The sequence below is a fragment of the Carica papaya genome, chromosome 1 (genome assembly GCF_054855325.1).
Source record: "Carica papaya isolate Zhongbai chromosome 1, ASM5485532v1, whole genome shotgun sequence".
Classification (NCBI taxonomy): domain Eukaryota; kingdom Viridiplantae; phylum Streptophyta; class Magnoliopsida; order Brassicales; family Caricaceae; genus Carica; species Carica papaya.
In genome coordinates, this window is record NC_142309.1 from 13,343,173 (window position 1) to 13,358,397 (window position 15,225).

At 36.4% G+C, this 15,225-nt stretch overlaps 1 protein-coding gene across 11 annotated transcripts in view; it reads left to right on the plus strand.

Moving 5' to 3' along the window:
- The first annotated feature begins 14,011 nt into the window (after positions 1-14,011).
- The window catches only part of LOC110825159 (ATPase E1-E2 type family protein / haloacid dehalogenase-like hydrolase family protein), a 29,816-nt gene continuing 28,602 nt past the window's right edge, over positions 14,012-15,225 (plus strand). For 7 of the 11 annotated variants that reach the window (XR_015819208.1, XM_088220212.1, XM_088220217.1 and 4 more), the window contains exon 1: positions 14,012-14,968. Coding sequence is in view for 10 of the 11 variants with exons in the window: in XM_088220212.1 (XP_088076338.1) it covers positions 14,573-14,968 (396 nt within the window). In the remaining variant the exon portion in view is untranslated. The remainder of the gene's footprint in view (positions 14,969-15,225) is intronic. The other 4 variants (XM_088220183.1, XM_088220191.1, XM_088220195.1 and 1 more) reach the window with 1 other exon arrangement.

The following is a 15,225-nucleotide window of genomic DNA, read 5'->3' on the forward strand; positions in this document are numbered from 1 at the left end:
CATACCTCAAAATGTCCTAAAAATAAAAAATTGATAACCAGAACTCATTCTGACCAATTTTGGAGTTCTAGCATGGCGACGCCGCCATGCTCTGGCGCTGGCTCCATCGCCCATGACAGCAGTTCACCTCGGCTTGGCCAGTGTTAACTGGTTTTGACCAGTTTTGGCCGTATCCTTGCAGAAAAACACATTAGGGACCTCGGATAGCCAAAAAATCACAAAAAACTAAACCTACCGATGGGGGGACCTCCGAGTATGGCGGCTCTGCCAGTCCTCCTTCGCAGTTGAGGTTCTTTCTTTAGCTATCCTGCATAAAAAAGGACAGTAAACACAATGATCAAAAAATTACATGAAACGAGAATTAGGAAGGGGCTCATCGGAAGGGTTTTGGGGTTTTAGCTGCAACGATTCCTCTAGGCTTTGCCCACGGTTTATGGCTCACTTGTTGTTCCTCTTTCTCCGATTTGGCCGTAGGAGTACTCGAAATTGAATTTCGATCGGGTAGAGGAAATTTTTACCTTTTTTGGCAGTCGGTGGTGGTTCCGACGTGGAAGCAGTTGGTGGTCGCCTTCCTTATCTGGCGTATGATTCTTCTCCTTCGGCGGGGGCTGACAGCTAGGATTTAGGTTCCCGTGTGATGCGAATTATTTACAACCAACCCACATTGATCTGGATCGTCCATTGCGATCGATCTCATCCGTCCGATCGCACCTAAGGAAGCAACGAATCGGGGCCATTCATCTCGATTAATTTCGATTATCCTATCGTATCTAAGGGAGAAACAGATCCAGGCTGTCCACGCGTGCGAGATGGATCCTTAGCCGTCCGATCGGGGGGCATGCGGATTACCAGCATGGCCTCCCATGTGGTACCGATGTTAGTGCGCCTTGCCACACGGTGTGCTCTAGTTCGTCAAGACTGTTGACTGAGTGGTCTTACGTGGTCGAAGTTTTTTTATTTGTACTTTGACCCCTTGTTCTCATTTTTTTTTCAAAAACATCCTTATAGCCCAAATTTTTACCCTTTTTAAAAAAAATTATTTTCAATCTTGTCCTTAATTCATTTTTTCTCAAAATTTTACTTAAATAAAAATAAAATAAATTAATCAAATATTTTAAATTAATAATTAAAGAGAAAAAAATTTATCTTGGGTCGTTTTTTGGACCTGAGTATTACAACTCTCCCCTTCTTAAGAAAATTTAGTCTCTCAAATTAGTCATTCTCTCACTCTGTTGAATAGTTGGGGGTACTGGGCCCTAAAAGTTGATTCCAGTTCCCAAGTGGCCTCTTCCTACTTATGGTTCTGCCATAGGACCTTGATGAATGAAATTTCTCAGTTACGGAGTACTCTACTCTTTCGGTTTATAATACCTACCGATACCTCCTCATAGGATAGATCCTCCTGAAGTAAAAGGGACTCATGGGACAGGATGTGTGAGGGGTTTGAGTTGTACTTACGTAGCATAGATACATGGAACACATTATGAACCCTGAATAGCTCTAGAGGTAGTATCAGTTTGTAAGCAATCGTACCAATCCAGTCTAAGATCTCAAATGGTCCAATGAACCAGGAATTTAATTTTTTCCTCTTGTCAAACCTACTTATCCCTTTGAAATGAGTGACTTTAAGAAATACTCGGTCACCTTTCTCAAATTCTAAATCCCTCCTCCAATAGTTTGCATAACTTTTCTGCATCATCTGAGTTGTCTGAATATTCTTCTTTATCTTAACTATCTTGGTTGTAGTCTCTTCCACAATATATAAGCTGAATAATTTTTTATCACTCATCTTTCTAATAGATCGACAATCTACATGGGCGACCATATAATGTCTCTTACAGAGCCATATCGATACTTCTCTAATAGCCATTATTGTAGGTGAACTCTATCAGAGGTAGGTGATCATTCCAATGGCCCCGGAACACTAAAACACAAGCTCTGAGTATATCCTCTAGTGTGCGAATCGTCCTATATAATCATCCATCAATTTGAGGGTAGAATACGGTACTAAGGGACAGTTTCGTTCCCATGACTTGGTAAAAACTAGACCAAAATCGAGAAGTGAACTTAGAGTCTATGTCTGATTCCACTGACACTGAAACTCCATGTAACCTGACTATTTCTCGGTTATACATTCTTACTAACTTGTCCAAGGGATCGGTATCTTGATAGCCAAGAAGTTAAACGACTTGGTGAGCATGTCGACAATTACTCAAATGGTATCATGTCCTAAGCGTGCCTTAGGCAACCCTGTCACAAAATCTATTGTGATATGTTCCCATTTCCACTCCAGGATCGATAGTAGCTAAAGTAACCCGTCTGAGCACTGATGTTTTTTCTTAACCTGTTGGCATACTAGACACTTGGAAACAAAGTTCACTACCTCTCTTTTCATCTCACTCCACCAAAATCGGAGTCACATACTTTGATACATTTTTAATACTTCTAGGATGTATGGCGAACTTGGAGTTGTGAGCCTCTGTCATGATGTCTCTTTTTAGTTCACTGTTATCTGGAACACACATCTTGTCCTAAAACCTGAGCAATCTATCGGCAGAGACTTAAAATTGTGGATGTACTCATTTTTGTGCATCTTTCTTAATTGCGGCTATGGTGGAATCAGTTAATTAAGTTTTTCTTATTCTCTGGATCAATTCAGGTTGGATAGTCAGGTGGGTCAAGCATGCAACTTTCTTTAAGTCCTGAAGTCGTATATGTTATACGACCCTTATTACCCTGCATTCGAAAATTATTATGTGAGCTAACACACCTGCACTTTTTCTACTGAGTGTGTCAGCTACTACATTGCCCTTGCTCGGGTTATACAAGATATTACAATCATAATCCTTGAGGAGCTCTATCTAACGCCTCTAACGAATGTTTAGATCCTTCTAAATGAATATGTGTTTCAAGCTCTTATAGTTAGTAAAAATCTCAAAAGTCTCCCCATACAGGTAGTGGCGCTAGGTCTTCTAGGCGTGGATAATGGCGGCAAGTTTCAAGTCATGGGTGGGTTAATTTTTCTCATGATTCTTCAACTGCCTAGATCCAAAGGCCATATGACATTGTCATGCTACATCAAAATACAACCCAACCCCAGGTAGAAGGCATCACTGTACACTGTATGTCCACTTGTCCCACTCGATAAAGCCAACACGGGTGCAGTAGTCAACCGCTTCTTAAGTTCTATAAAGCTCCTTTCGCAGTTCACGTTCCATTCAAACTTAACGTTCTTTTTTGTGAGCTGGGTCAAAGGAGCGGTTAGGCTGGAAAATCCTTCTACAAACCTGTGGTAATAACCTGTCATTTCCAGAAAGTTATGAATCTCCTTGACTGATGTCAATTTTTCCCATCCAAGCACTGCCTCAATTTTTTTGGAGTTCACTGATACTCCATCCATTGATATGATATGTCCTAGAAAGGTAGTTTGTTCAAGTCAAAACTCACACTTGCTCAATTTTGCATACAGTTTCTTCTCCCTAAGAACCTGTAAAACTTTAGTCAGGTGGTAAGCGTGTTCCTCTTTGCTCTTTGAATAGATCAGGATATCATCGATAAACACAATGATGAACTGATCTAAAAATTGTCTAAAAACCAAGTTCATCAAGTCCATAAAAATAGTTGGTGGGTTGGTTAGTTCAAAGGGCATGACTAGAAACTCATAATGTACGTACCTGGTTCTGAAAGTTGTCTTGAGAGTGTCCTCTATCATGATCTTTACCTAGTGGTAACCCGAACACAAATCTATTTTAGAGAAGACCTGAGCACTCTGCAATTGGTCAAAAAGATTATCAATTCTGGGAAAGGGGTACTTGTTCTTGATCGTAATTCAATTCAATTCCTTGTAGTCAATACACAATCGTAACGTCTCATCCTCCATTTCTTGCAAATATGACTCAAACATCCTAAGGAGATGCACTATGTCGGATGAACCCACTGTCTTGTAATTTATTAATATGTTTTCTCAATTCTTCCATCTCAGCATGGCTCATGCGGTAAGGGATAGTAGAGATAGGCTGGGTACCGGGCTAAAGATCTATAGTGAACTCAACTTTTCTATCTACTAGCAGTCCAGGTAGTTCATCACGAAATAAATATAAAAAGTCTCAGACTACTAGGATCTCTTAAATGTAAACTTCTTTCTTAGGTTTACCTAATGTAAAGAAGACAATAGAGTTAAAACACTATATAATGAGGAAATTACTATGGGAAAATAATGTTTAAAATTTTCATTAACTTGTAAATGGCTCTTCATTAGGAGGGTTGAATACAAGTTTCTTGTTAAAACAATCTACAGTGGCGTGGTACGCCGCTAACCAGTTCATTATCAGAATTACATCAAAGTCCCCCGTGTCCATCTCTATCAAGTCCACACTCAATTTCCTATTTGCTATGTCTATGACACAAGTTTTATATATAACTTTCTCTAGTAGTGTCCTACTTCCAAGGTAGATATAAATAACATAAAATCAAGTTTTTCTAGTGATATATTTAAGTTTTGTGTAAAAGTGTATGAGACAAACGAATGTGAAACATCAGTATCAATCAATTCATGTGAAAAATGCTTACAGATAGTGTACGGTACTAGACAAAGTGCTGAGTTGGTTTCAGCATCCTACTGAGTTAAGTTATAAGCTTTGTCTTGGATAGGAGGTCTGACTTGCTTCTAATTCCGCGGGCACTCTCTCGCGTAATGTCGGGTACTCCTATATATGCGACAAGTATTATTGAGGCGATAGTAGAATCGGCCCCCATGATCTTTGCCACAGTGCTAGCAAGTCCTACCGCAGCCTGTTACCAGAGCCTGAGTCACTGCCTAAGCCTCTTGCTCTACTGAACCGATGTAGTGGGTGCTGATTTGTAGTGTGAAACTAGGGGTCTAGGATTCCCCACTGCTAGAGGAAAGATGCGAAGGTTCCTCTCCACTAGTTGTGCCTTGGCCAGAATGGCTAAGTACGTACTAAGCTCAAATATGTACAGCTGCTGTCTGATCTCAGGGTAGAGGCCCCACTCGAACTTCTTTGCCTTCCTGCCCTCATCCATCATACTCTCAGGGAAATATTAGTCTAACTCTAGGAACCTTCGGGCATACTCTGACACAATCATCTCACCCTGTACTAGGTGTGCAAACTCCATCTCCTTCAAATGTCGGAGGTGCTCTAGGAGGTACTCTACATTGAAGCCATTAAGAACTGTTCCCAATTAACTGGATCGAGGAGGGTGGCTTGCTTGAGTTGTCACCAACGGTCTGCCTCTCCTATAAACATGTATGTGACAAATACAACTTTTTATTTGGAACCACCCCAAAAGTCGTGAATGCATTCTCTGTCTTAACCAACTAATACTCGGCCTCTTCAAAAAAGGATGCACCTGCAAAAGTAGATGTGTTTAGTCTTTTGTACCTTTCAATGTAGCCTAGATCCATCATGGGTGGAACTGAGTCCCATGGAAGAAGAACTAGATTGTGCTAGGGAGGAACCGAGTGGTCTTATGGTGGTGTCGGATGATACGGTAGAGGCACTAGGTTATACTGTGGCAGTACTAAATGATGATGTGGAGGCACCGGATTGTATTATGGTGGTGCTGGATGGTATGGTGGAGGAATAGGATCATACTAGGGTGGCTTCAGATCTTCCTATTACAAAGGTGGCTCAAATTATGGTAGCAGGGGAAGGTCAGACAGCTCCCTCCTTTCCTCCCAAGCTTGTTGGACAAAGATGAGACTCTTCAACATCTCAAAGATTCAGTCAACATTCTCTCGAAGTGAGCCATCCCGAGCTGCTCGATTTAGTAGGGGTTTTCCTCTCCTCATTTTTTTATACCTACATTTCACAAGGAAATGTTGAGTGGTAGTTTGTATTTGGTGTCTTTAAGTCTTTGTGTAAGGAATGGTTCTGAAGAACGCAGCACTGATACCAACAGTAGATACCCGGAACTTAAAGAAAAATAAATTCATAAATTTAGTACGGAAGTGATTAATAGAGTTAGGATTTACATTCCTTACACAATAATTTTGAATGTCTAATAGGATTATGAGAATGTCTCTTCTAAAAGACAAACGAAAATTAAATAAATGAAACGAAAAATAAATAACTAAACATCCTAGGACAACCTTCACTGGCACTTGAAGGGAGTCTGGATAGTGAACTACTCACAACCCTATTATTGATCGAGATTTGGATCTTGGTCCTCTTAATCTAAAATAGTTAATGAAATGGTGAGTTATATTAACCTAATAAGAATATCACATTATATACTAACTTTTCTTTCTTACTTGCTTAATGGTACCCCTGGGGGTCTCTAGAGTTGTCGCCCCTACTCGTGAACCAAATATCTAATTTTAATAATTAATCAGTCGTCCCCATACCCCGTCCGATAATGGGCACCTCAATACCCCGTTTGTTATGAGAGTGAACTATATCTCCCAAACTTTTCTGATAAGGGACTTCCCAGCCCAGTCCGACTGAGGTAACGTTCATGGTAGGGTTCCCTATGTACCAAGTCCCTCTGCCCTTTTTCTAGGTGCCCAATAAGTCTTTTACATAAAGATTCTCATAGCAAACAACCAACAAACTTATACCACTATTTTATGTCACATTCACATATCAATTAAACTATATTTATGCTAATAGTATATAAACAAAATAATCAGATAAGTTGATAAGACTATTGAACTATAAATTAAGAATATGTACTATACGAAAATCAAGCAAGTAGGATGGCATAGAAAAATATACAGGAATCAAGACAATTGTGAACTAACTGGTTCTACCTCCACTACTAACCTGTAATTATTTTTAGGATTTTTTAATTTTTTTACAAAAACACAAAATTATACATCATTAAGCCTCAATTTATCGTACCAAAGAATAGGGTGAGGGATCCTTACCCGGATCGGTGTTTCGAGATGTCGAGCTATCTACTACGCCTCTTAACAGGTACCGAGTTCTTTAAAATTTTCCTATGGAATTCAAAACACTTATCACACACCTTAAAGTACCCCAAAAATCCAAAATCAGTGTCCAAAACTCATTCCGGCCAATTTTGGTGTTCCAGCTTGACGACACCGCTAGCTGTGGGCGGTGGTTCACCTTGGCCTGGCCAGTTTTAGTAAGTTTTGGCCGGTTTTGATCGGTTTTGGCTGTATCCCTGCAAAAAAACACGTTAGAGGCATCTGTTGGCCAGAAAATCACAAAAAAATTGAACCTACTGATGAGGGAACCTCCAGGTGTGCAGCTCCATCGGTCCTCCTTCGTGGCTAAGGTTCTTTCTTCGGCTACTCTGCACAGAAAAGGACGGTGAACACAATGATTGAAAAATTACGTGAAACGAGAATCGAAAAATAGCTCATCGAGGGGTTTTGGAATTTTAGCCGTCGTGGCTCCGCTGGGCTTTGCCCGCAGTTTCTGACTCACATACCGTTCATCTTGCTCCGATTTAGCCACAGATGTACTCAAAATCAAATTTCGAGCGGGTAGGGGGAATTTTTACCTTTTTTAGTGGTCGACCGTGGCTTTGGCGTGACAGTGATTGGCAATCGGTCTCCTTCTCCGGCATCTGGTTCTTCTTTTCCGGCTGGGGGCTGACGGCTAAGGTTTAAGTTCCCATGTGATGCGACGTATTTATAACCATCCCGTGTTGATCTGAACCGTCCATCGCGATCGATCTCATTCATCCGATCGCTCATAAAGAAGAAACAAATCTGGACCATTCATTGCGATTAATCTCGACCGTCTGATCGCTCTTAAGGGAGAAACAGATCCAAGCCATCTACGTGCACGGATCAATCCTGGACCGTCCGATCGCAGGGCACACGGATTGTTAGCGTGGCCTCCCACGTGGCACCGACGTTAGCACGTCTTGCCACGCGGCGCGCTCCGGTTTGTCGAGACTGTTGACTAGGCGATCCTACATGGCTGAACTTTCTCTATTTGTACTTTAACCCCCTATTTTCTAATTTTTCTTTAAAAAACACCCCAAAACCCAAATTTTTACCCCTTTTTCCCAAAATTATTTTAAATATAGTCCCTAATTTATTTTTTCTCAAAATTTCACTTAAATAAAAATAAAATAAATTAATCAAATATTTTAAATTAATAATTAAAGAGAAAAAAATTTATCTCGGGTCGTTTTTCGGGCCTGGTATTATATTTCAGCTTAAGACAAAATCTCTCTTAAGGTAACCATGCTCCCCACACTCAAAATAATTTCTCTTTTTACCTCTAGATTTTGATCTAGCATGTGTTTTTACTCTTTCCCTGCTTACCAAACTTTTTCCTTCTGTTTTATACTTTAGAAAGTTATTTTTCAACTCTTTTGATTTTAATGCATTAATAACATCATCTAGTGAAATACTCATCATCTAGTGAAATATTAGTTTTCTCATACAATAAAGAATCAACAAAAGTCTTATAAGAAGATGGTAGTGAACACAATATAATTAATATTTGATCCTTATTATCAATCTTGATATCTATGTTATTTAGTTTTATAATTATGGAATTAAACTTATCAAGATGTTGTCTAATGTGCGTACCTTCACTCATTGTTAGATTATACAGTCTTTTCTTCAAATAAAAGCAATTCGTTAGTATTTTATAGAGTATAACTCTTTTAGTTTCTTCCACGTAGCTGAAATCGAGTTTTCTCCAGCAAGTTCTCGCATAACATTATCAGTCACACTTATAAAAATTGCACATAAGGCTCTATCCTGCAGATCTGACTTATTCGACTCTCTCATACCCTTAGTAAATCTTTCTTCAATTGTCCCTTATAAACCTTATAAAACTAAGGACGATCTCATTCTAATTTTTCACATATTGAACCTCCTTTCACCATCAAAATTTGTTATCTTATACTTTATAGATATCATCTCGAATCCCTAAATTGTGCACCAAAAACAAACAGAGTAATATTACTGTCAGAAAACAAACAAAAAAACTACTCATAAAGAAGCATCATCATTTAGAAACCATCGCATGCAACCACTGGAGCACCTTACGCATCGCTGTTATTCGCCACACGCTAATGTATACATTATCACCGGTTTTCACACGCCGCCGTCAGCCACCATGCGTCGCCTTGACTTGGCCAAAAATCAATACAGAAATGCATGCCTGTTCAAATATGGCACGAATCTAGTGAAACTACAGCAGAAAATGCATGAAAAAAGTCGTGGATTTGGCTTCGTGAGATCTGGCTGCCGCTGCTGGTTCATCTTCTTCGACTATTTACACATTTTTTCTTTAGTTTTCTGGTCTTGCACCTATACATATCTAGTCGGACAATCGGTTCACGCAATAATCAGTCGAAAGTCGTCAACATCACGTACTAACAGGCCTACTTCCATCGTGGGACTCACCTTCCCCATGTCTGGTCTCGATTCGCCTGAAAGCCGGATAGATCAGGCTACCGCTCCTTCATCTTCTTGTTCCAGATCGCACCGACCGTCTTCTGGTTCTATATTTGTCAATAGCATCGTTGCAGGCAATTTAAATGCCATCGCAATCGATTTAAACCATCATCGCCGCAATTAGGTAGATATGGTCAACTTGGGTATAGCCAACATAGATGCGGTCTTCTTTGCCTTCAGATATGTTGTTTGTTCTGATTCTCTCTCAAACTTGAGCTCTGATACCACTTGGTGGGAAAATTAATACTTAAACTGCACATAATCACAACAAAATAAAGCAGATAGAAAAGAACACACAAGATTTAACGTGATTCAACAGTATGTCTACATTTACAGAGAATACTGACAAAAAAAATTTTCATTATGGTAATTTGAGAGTACATCACCAATAAGTTATCAAGCCTATGCATAGAGAGACTATTAGAGTTTTTCTTCGATAAAAACTCTTTAAGATATACATCAAATATTTTTCATGATAAAAAAAAATATTTTCAAGATATAAATAAAAATATCCATTTTGATAAATATAAAAATATTTCTAAAATTCAAGCCATATCAACAAAGAGAAAGGAGGATAATGGATATGGGGAAGGAGAGGAGAATAGCAGCAGCCAAATGATGACAACCCAATAAATTTGTACACTTAAATGATTTATTATCAAAACTTAAAAAAAAGATTCAAATTATTATGAATGCCTGAATTGATATTAATTAAAATATAATTTTCACAACTCAAATTAGTGATATCATCATCAAGATTACATATCATAATTTATAGTTATTTCAAAAATGTATAATTATTCAACCTCCATATTGCTCAAATCATACATACCTTATTGGTAGTTGTTGTGTTCTAGAGAAATTATTGAACTAGTGGTTATTTAATCTACAAAAACTAAGTCTCTCCTTGAATGCGTACTGAATAATTGAGAAAACTGCAGGAACTACTAAAATAGCTAAGTTTAAATACGCATAAATACATGTATATATATATATATATATATAAGGGAAGAGAGAAGAGAATTAGTATCTAAATATACATATATATACATATACATGTCTGCTTTTGTGTAAACACTACCATACGAAGGGCTTTTGTCATAATAATTATGTCATTAATTGATTGCTTGATAATGAGCAAAATTTGGTCATAAATTGTTTAATAAATTTTACTAACAACGGCATGTTTTGTAATGATATATTTTAATGATAAAATATGTGTCACAAATATACTATTTAAATATATGTAACAATAGAAGAAAATAGTAATGCAAATAATTTGTTATTAATGAGATTTAAAATTTTTTACTGGATATATCTTTTTTTTATTATTATATTTTAAAAGTAGTCATAACTATTATTAATGACCTACTTTTTATGACATGACAACAGAAGAAAGTAAAATAATAAATAATTTGTTACTAATAGTATTTAATATTTTTGACAAATAATATCCTAATTATTTTAATATATATTTGCTATGAATTTTGTCACTGATTATATTTTTTTTAGTGAAAATCAGCAAAATTATAAGTATTATCAATGACCTACTTTTTATGATATTGAGTGAGCCACGAGACAAAATGTTATCACCATATATAGTTGTAAAAAATTGAAATTTGTTTATTATGGAGCAAGGCATTAAGTTGAATTAATATTGCATACATAATATACGTAACTAATGACATGCGAATTTAATATATAACAATAAATTAAGGCGTACGTAGTAGTTTGTGGACTAAATGCAATCTTATGGCCATCATTAATTACACAACTCCATGTATATAGTTGCCTTGAATGCACTCCTAACTTCCCTTCTTGAGACCCATTGATTATTCTTCATATATATCATCAATATACATGTGATTAATTTCTCTCCAAACAAACATACTCTAGCTCCATTATTCAACTCAGTTTCTCATATGCTTTACATATCAATCAAAGCTTTAAATCGACATAAATCAAATAATTAATTATTATAATAAATCTAAATGAGTAAATTGCTTAAGAATGATCCCATCGTTACTGAACACCATACATAAATCAAATGAAAAAAATTACATATGTTTTAGCTGTCTTCACCATACCTCATATGAACCTTGGCAGCAACATAACCTTAAATATCGAAAGCACATACAAATTTCACAATAAATTTATCCAAAAATAATGAAATAGTACCACAATCATATGACATATTTTAATATTTAAATAGCATCTTGAAATCATATTCATATTGATATACAAGACATCACCCACCTATATGTAATTGTTATAATGTACAAAACTACAATGCAACACTACTTGCAAAAGCAACACTATAGAAAGCCTATTCACACTAAAAAACGTATGACACTTACTAGGACAAGATAAATGATCAAATTGTATGTGGAGACTTTCATTTTTTTTTTTTGCATGAAAACCAAGTAAAACCAACCAAGTCCACCCAAGAATAATGGTGTGACTTAGAGCAAGTGGTTACTTACCATCTCTATTCCTCATAATGTTCTAAACTCCCAAAAAGCAATATGCCATTAGACATGTAAAATCTTAACAACTCGAAAGCCATTCATCTGTTAAGCTTTGTAAGCAAAACACTTACATTGAGAATTCACATACTCTAACATCATTCATCAAGAAAAATCCTACTATTTAATCAAACCAAACATAGTACTACTTTAAATAAACCAACTTTATGAGACATAATAATTGAAATAAACAAAGTCTGTAAAACATAAACTAAATATGTCATGTTTGAGATTAGGAAGAATATTAATCAAGAGACATTCTCCTCAATTGGAAAGCTCTTTGCAATTTTGATTTTATTTTCTTTCTTTATTTTCTTTTCTTCTTTGGTCTAACAACAGTTTTTTTAACTTGTGAAGCTCCATTAACTCTCTCTTTATCTTCTATTTTCTATTTTCTATTTTCTCTCGCTGTTTGTCCTCCTATCCTCTATTTCTCTATTGTTTCTCTATTCTTCCCCTCTCTTTTAATATCTTTAGTTGCTCTTTTTTTCACTCCATTTGAGAATACCTTAAGTTAAAGATGAATCCTCATCTTGTAGTCGATTTCTGCCTCTTTTGTGTGACTACTCAGTTAAGCCTTTGTCTTCTTCCTCCAACATTCAATAGGAACCTTGCCAAATTTTAATCATAAAAAATTAAGATGGGAGTGAAATATACTCAATCACAAAAAATTAGATTCTAGTTATGTATGTTACATAGTACATGCATTGTTTTATAAGGATAGTCACATGAACACAAAAATTCCACATAAATGATGGTTAGCAATGATAAAGTGCGACACATGTCTTCTCGAAAAAGGTCTCTTCCAACTAAGGGATTTATATGTATTAATTATTGCGAGAGTCAGACAAGTTCTGACACTATATTTTGATATTGAAGTATTTGTAAAAATAGATCAAATGCCACTCCAAATATTGTATAAATTAGAAGTGGGAATTGATATGGGGATCATGTGCATCATGATGGAGGAAGACTTAAAAACTATTTTTTCTTTGATATTATTTAAGGCTTTCTCTTTAAATGAAGTGAATTTGTTGATAGGAGATGCTATGGACTTAGTTCCTTTGTTTGAATATCCCCTATTCATTAGGTTTTCATTAGGTTTCTATAAGTGTAAATCATGCATATCTCACATCTTTAGTTAAAGAGTGGTATAGGTTTATGTGATGCCATTAGGATGAGTCATAAGCTACTTATGTTTTATTTTTCTTTTTCTGCTCCATTACTTAATCAAGATAGATATTGTACACTATGTTGGAGTTATGAAGGGAAGAGTTTCTCTAGAAAAAGTGATTCTGAAAGAATTTTAACTATTAATTAAATGCTTTTATCCTTGAAACCGAAATAATTTGAGGATTATTGTTAAATTTGCTATAACTTTCTTCAGGAACTTCAAATTAATCATGATTTGTTGAATTATTTTTGAGAGACATAAGATATATTGAATTTAGACATGATTAAAGGTTAACAATGTATATTATAAGTGGAATTTAGTTCGAGCTGATAAAGAACAATTGAGTTAATTTGCTATTGTTTCAACCCAAGCTTTAGTTTGGAGTTTTTGATAATGCACTTATGTCAATACACATTGTTCTAATTGAATTTACATGTCTGCAAGTTGAGACAAATATAAAATTACAGTTATATTTTAAAACATTATCTTTAATAAAAAATAAAATTTAAAATTTATTACATGTTGTAATATAATTTAAAAATTTTAAATCTTTCCTACATTGTATGTAATATATGTTTGAATTATATTTCAACAAAAGAATCCTTGAAGAAGCCTTTAATATTTTGTACTGTAAGTATGACAATTACCTATTTTCATCGATTTAAAGAAAATAAATGTAGAAATTAAAGTAGAAGAAAGATCACAGAAGCACACTTAGTAGTGCTAACGTAGCACGAGGTAACACAAATCCACGGAGTTATCGACGGTGTTCTAGGGGGCTTCTTCCACGTGTAATGCTAAAAATCCATCACGTGTCAAAAATGCTGACGTCATCTTCCCTAGATCGTACGGCACCTGTTGTTTGCTAGGCCGTCTATTTTATCCTCGCTCGTTGAATATTTTAGCTCATAAAAGCGGCAAAAAGCTTAACTGCTGCTTCTCCCACAAAACTTCGCTTTCTCACTCTCTCTGTCTCTGTCTGTCCGTCTCTCTCTCTAGATTTAAGCTGAAACTGCAAGAAAGAGATCTCTGGAACTTGTTAGCGAAGTAAGGAAGTCTCGGGAGAGCAAGCATTCTAGGGTTTTTACATTTTATTGATAGCAGCACGTGCTCTTCTTTTCTCTTATATATTCAAAATTATCTGGATTTCGTGCTCCTTTACGCGTTTGATGTGCGGAAATCTTAGCTGAGAGCTAATGCGGTTAACGAATCACGCTCTCGTCAAGATATTAACTTGAATTTCATTTAAAAGTTTTGTTCATATTTTTTTGAATGTTCAGTTCTTCGCTGGTGGTGTGTTTGTTGGGGAACTCACAGTTTGTCAATGTTGAATATGTTTGGTGTGAACTAGAAAATGCACGTGGTACAGTGAGCGGAACTTGATTTCTATATATTTTTCTTCTTTTTTTTTAATGTCTTTCTTGGTGAAGAGAAAATATCCATTTTGGATATAGTGTGAAAATGCCGAGAGAGAAATTGAGGGGAATACTGTTCAGGAAGTTATTCAGTTTAGGAGTGTGCTTTCGGCATTCATCAGGAGAAGATCATGCTCGAATTGGTCAGAAAGGCTACTCGAGGGTGGTATATTGTAATGATCCAGACAACCCTGAAGCTATTCAGCTCAACTATAGGGGAAATTATGTATCCACAACGAAATATACGGCAGCTAATTTTATTCCCAAGTCTCTGTCTGAGCAGTTTAGGAGGGTTGCCAACATATATTTTCTTGTTGTAGCCTGTGTCTCGTTTAGCCCACTGGCGCCCTATTCTGCACCTAGTATTCTTGTTCCTTTGATTGTGGTGATTGGAGCTACCATGGCCAAGGAAGGCGTGGAAGATTGGAGAAGAAGAAAACAGGTACGAAGATTTCAACTTCTTTTGTGTGGTCCAACATCATGCTTTCGTATTGCTTGCTCTGTCTCTTCTCTTTAAGTTGCATTCCAGTGGCTTCAGTGTTGAGGTTGGATATCTAATTGCTTGAGTTCTGCATTGGTTCCAACTATCTAACACTATACAAATGACGCAAAATCTAATGTCCTAAGGGCCTGATAGATGATGGTAGACTGAAATTGTGGTTTGGAACATGCTATATATTTATTACCTCAATGCGATTT